The 4,329-nt window shown below is 41.3% G+C and overlaps 1 protein-coding gene across 1 annotated transcript; it reads left to right on the forward strand.

The window, feature by feature from the left end:
- Positions 1–1,632: 1,632 nt before the first annotated feature.
- On the forward strand, positions 1,633–3,302 carry LOC141705634 (uncharacterized). The gene is made up of 2 exons (XM_074508526.1): positions 1,633–2,098; positions 2,176–3,302. Exons 1-2 carry the CDS (start codon positions 1,633–1,635, stop codon positions 3,300–3,302), a joined length of 1,593 nt encoding a protein of 530 aa, XP_074364627.1.
- Positions 3,303–4,329: the final 1,027 nt, after the last annotated feature.

The following is a 4,329-nucleotide window of genomic DNA, read 5'->3' on the forward strand; positions in this document are numbered from 1 at the left end:
AGACTTACATGGTTAAGTAGAACCAAAATATGGAACAAAATTGACTTGTGTGAAAGTGGAACTAAGAGGTGGTAAAAGGATGTCAAATTGGATGTATATGATGTTAACATGTTAATTGTACAAATATATAGTGGAAAGTGACTCTTATAGGGTGCAAAGTGACTCTAATATGGTGAGCAGAGCTTCAAAGTTGGCTTTTCTATCGAACAAAAATGAGAGGGAAGATTTGGTTAAAGCTAGGCGACATAGTTTGTTCCTGGAAAGCTTACTTCATAAACATGGTATTTCCTTCGTGGAGGAAGAAATTGCGGCTTTAAAGGTTGATAAAGAATTTAATGGTAATGTGCAAGGATCAGGGGGAAGTCTGGAAAGGGATGATTTAGGATTTCCAGTTCGTAAGTCTGCTAATGCAGACAAGGTGTTTGAAAATTTGCCTTGAAAACCGCAGAGGCTGTTTCATCTAAGGGGGGAGTTTCGGGCTCCAAAAATGACAAAGGTGAAGAGATTAGCCCTGTCCCAAAATCTCAGAACTTGGGAGAGGGGAAATCATGGTCTAGGGTTGTTAAAGATGCGCCCCCTGCTACTGTTGTTTTTGACTTTATGCCTTTGGAGGAAGGAGCCTCGTTGATCTCTCCTCCCGATGAGGAATTAGTTAAGGGGAATGAAAAATTCTCAAACTGTGTTGTCGGTACCTTTACCAAGTTTGCAGCTCCTTTTAATGTTGTTCAGGAATTTGCGATGAAACTTTGGGAGAAGAAGGGGCTATTGTCGGTTGCTCAGAAAAGTAGTCATATTTTTATCTTCAAGTTTTCATCAGATGTTGCTAAGCATGAGATGCTATCAAGGGGAACTTGGTACTTGGGAAAAAAGCCTATGGTAGTGACCTCGTGGGGTGGTTTGGGAAATTTGGGTAAGGTGAAAAGCATCCCTCTATGGGTGAAAATCTCTAATATTCCGGATAGTTACTGGACTCAAAAAGGATTGAGCAGACTTGCGAGTGTGGTTGGGCCGCCGTTGTGTGCAGATAGTTTAACGTCGAAGTTAGAGGTGTTACCTTTTGCACGGCTTTGTGTAAATTATGATTTGGGTAAACCCCTCCCTAACTCTGTAAAAGTTGATACTCTTGACCCCTTAACGAATGATCGTTCTGTGTCTGAGGTGTTTTTTTCTTATCCGAATAAACCATTGATGTGTAATGGTTGTAGCTCGTTAGGTCATCCTATAGGAGCCTGTCCAAATGTGACTCGTTCTTGGGTTCAAAAACCGAAACCTAAATCTCATGAAGAGCATACTGTGCCTGTTGAATCTACAACCACTACTGAAGCTACTTCAAATGAGAGGAGTTCCACCGCTGCTGAAGCCCCTGTTACTGTTAAGGAGGTGTGCTTGGATAAGCTTGATAAGATGGAGTCTCTGGGTAATTCAGCAGTTCAAACTGAGGATGCAAACTCCAAGCCAAATGATGGCTGGCAAACTGTTAAGCGGAAATCCTCAGCTGTTGCAAAGAAGGATGCTCCTTTGCCACTTTTTAGCTCTATCTCCCGTGCGATGTCTAAATCTCAGAAGCAAAATAACAATAAGAAGGCAAAGCAGGGCAGGGGGAAGGGCTCCCCATCCTAAATTTTCTTTTGGATGGATTTTTGTTCCTACAATATCAGAGGGCTTAATAATAAGATTTCTTTTGCTAGAGATTTCATCTCGAATTTTAATTTTGGCCTTATTGCCCTCTTGGAAACTCATGTCAAACAGGAATTGGCCAATTCTATTTCTTTTTCTATTGCTCCTAGATTTAGATGGTTTTTCAATTATGATAGCCACTATAATGGTAGAATATGGCTAGGGTGGGATCCAAATTTGTGGGATGTTCGTATTTTGGCTTCTAATGCTCAACATGTTTCGTGTTCTGTAACAAAAATTGGATCTAATAAGAGTTTCTTTGCTTCTTTTATTTATGCTTTTAATACTGCGGTTGATAGACGTCAACTTTGGAGTGGAGTGTTAGATTTTCATTCTAGTAACCTCAGCAACTCTGAGGCTCCTTGGGCTTTACTTGGAGATTTTAATGTCTGCCTGCATGGCTCTGAAATTGAAGGAGGGAGTCGGTCTTTTAATGCTGGAATGGGGGAGTTTAAGAATTTTCTTAATGATGCAGGGCTGTTGGACCTTAATTCTTAGGTGAAGCTCTCGAAAGAATTCATAAACCTTTTCAAGTATTCCAGCATGTTATCAACTCTCCAGACTTTTCAGCCATTGTGTCTGATGCATGGAATTTTGCTGTGGAGGGAGATCCCTGGTATGTGGTCTCTACTAAGCTTAAGCGGGTAAAGATTGCTCTAAAGGGTCTTAATAGGGAAAAGGGAAATCTTCACACTCTGGTGGACGAAGCTCGGACAAACCTCAAAAATTTCCAGAATGCCTTGCCGGATTGTCCGTCCTCTGACCAACTTCTGGAGGAGGCTGGGTATTGTGCTGCTTTATCCTTGGCTCTTCATAATGAGGAGGTTTTCCTAAGGCAGAAATCTAGGGTAAACTGGTTAAAAGCTGGGGATAACAATAATCGGTTTTTCTTTAACTCTTGTAAAAGCAGATGGAATGTAAATAAGCTGCTTGCGCTAGAGGATGAACATGGAGAGGTCTTTACTTCTCACAAGGACATTTCTATGCTTGCAGTAAATTATTTTTCAAATCTGCTTGGTAAGTCTAGCAATGTTACCCCTTTCGACAGCTCTGTTCCTTTGGTCCAACTCTCAGAGTTAGATAGGAGTAACCTCATCACTCCGTTTCCTCTGGAGGAAATTCTGCTCACTTTCAAGCGGATGGCAAAAAATAAAAGCCCGGGTCCTGATGGCTTTACTGCGGAGTTCTTTGTGGCGGCTTGGAATATTGTTGCTTCTGACATTTCCATGGCAATTCTCCATTTTTTCCAGACTATGCTTCTCCCTAGGAGCATAAATGCTACAGCCATTGCGCTTATTCCGAAATATGAGGGTGCTTCTAATATTACTCACTTTCGACCCATCTCATGCTGCAACACAATTTACAAGTGCATTTCTAAGATGTTGGCTTCTCGACTCAAAGGAATTATGCCAAGCATTATCTCTCTAAACCAATCCGCTTTTATTCCTGGGCGCCGCATGGGTGATAATATAATGTTAGCTCAATCTTTGTGCACTGATTATCACAAGCAATCAGGCACTCCTAGATGTGCTATAAAGCTGGACATCCGGAAAGCTTTTGACTCCTTAAGCTGGGATTTTCTTTTTCTGCTTTGCAAGCTATGGGCTTCCCGGAGATTTTTATAGGCTGGATTCGTGGCTGTATTTGCAGTGCTATGGTCTCGATTAAGATTAATGGATCTCTTGAAGGGTTTTTTAAGAGCAAGAGTGGCCTTCGGCAAGGAGATCCCCTATCTCCCTACCTTTTTGTTATCGCCATGGAGGTCTTGTCTAGCATTCTGAAGCATGATTTAAGTTCCAATCCAGATTTCTCTTTTCATTGGCGCACTAAGGAGCTTGGCTTATCTCACCTTCTATTTGCATCCCTTTTTCTCTTCTATAAAGGGGACACAGCCTCGATCTCTGCTATAAATCTCTCTGTTTCAAGATTCTCCAGAATGTCTAATCCGGTGCCTAACCCAAGTAAAAGTTTTTGTTTCTTTTGCAATGTCCAAGAAGAAATTATTAACTTAGCTCTTTCGAGCACTGGGTTTCAGCTTGGAAATTTTCCTCTTACCTATCTTGCCTTGCCTCTCATTACTGGCCGCCTTAAAGCTCAAGATTGTACCCAGATTATTCAGAAACTTTGTTTCCGAATTGAATCCTGGACAACCCGTTTTCTGTCCTTCGCTGGTAGACTGCTCCTGATCAAGTCCGTCCTTTTTAGCATGCAAAGTTACTGGGCTTCTTATCTCTTTCTCCCCAATGGAGTTTTGAGTAAATTAAGGTCTCTCTTTTCCGGTTTCCTTTGGGGAGGTAAAGTAAATGTGCACTGTCACCATAAGGTATCGTGGGAAATATGTTGTTTGCCAAAAGCGGAGGGGGGTTTGGGCATTAGAGACCTAAAGACTTGGAACAAAGCGGCCCTTTTCTTTCAAATTTGGCGATTATCTAAACCCCATGCAGACTCATTGTGGATCTTATGGCTTCGTGACTTACATGGTTGATTAGAGCCAAAATGTGAAACAAAATTGACTTGTATGAAAGTGGAACTAAGAAGTGATAAAATGATGTCATATTGAATCTATATGATGTTAACATGTTAATTGTACAAATATATGGTGGAAAGTGACTCTTATAGGCTGCAAAGTGACTCTAATATGGTGAAAAGTGA

Source organism: Apium graveolens, unplaced genomic scaffold, assembly GCF_009905375.1.
Source record: "Apium graveolens cultivar Ventura unplaced genomic scaffold, ASM990537v1 ctg9155, whole genome shotgun sequence".
Lineage (NCBI taxonomy): Eukaryota > Viridiplantae > Streptophyta > Magnoliopsida > Apiales > Apiaceae > Apium > Apium graveolens.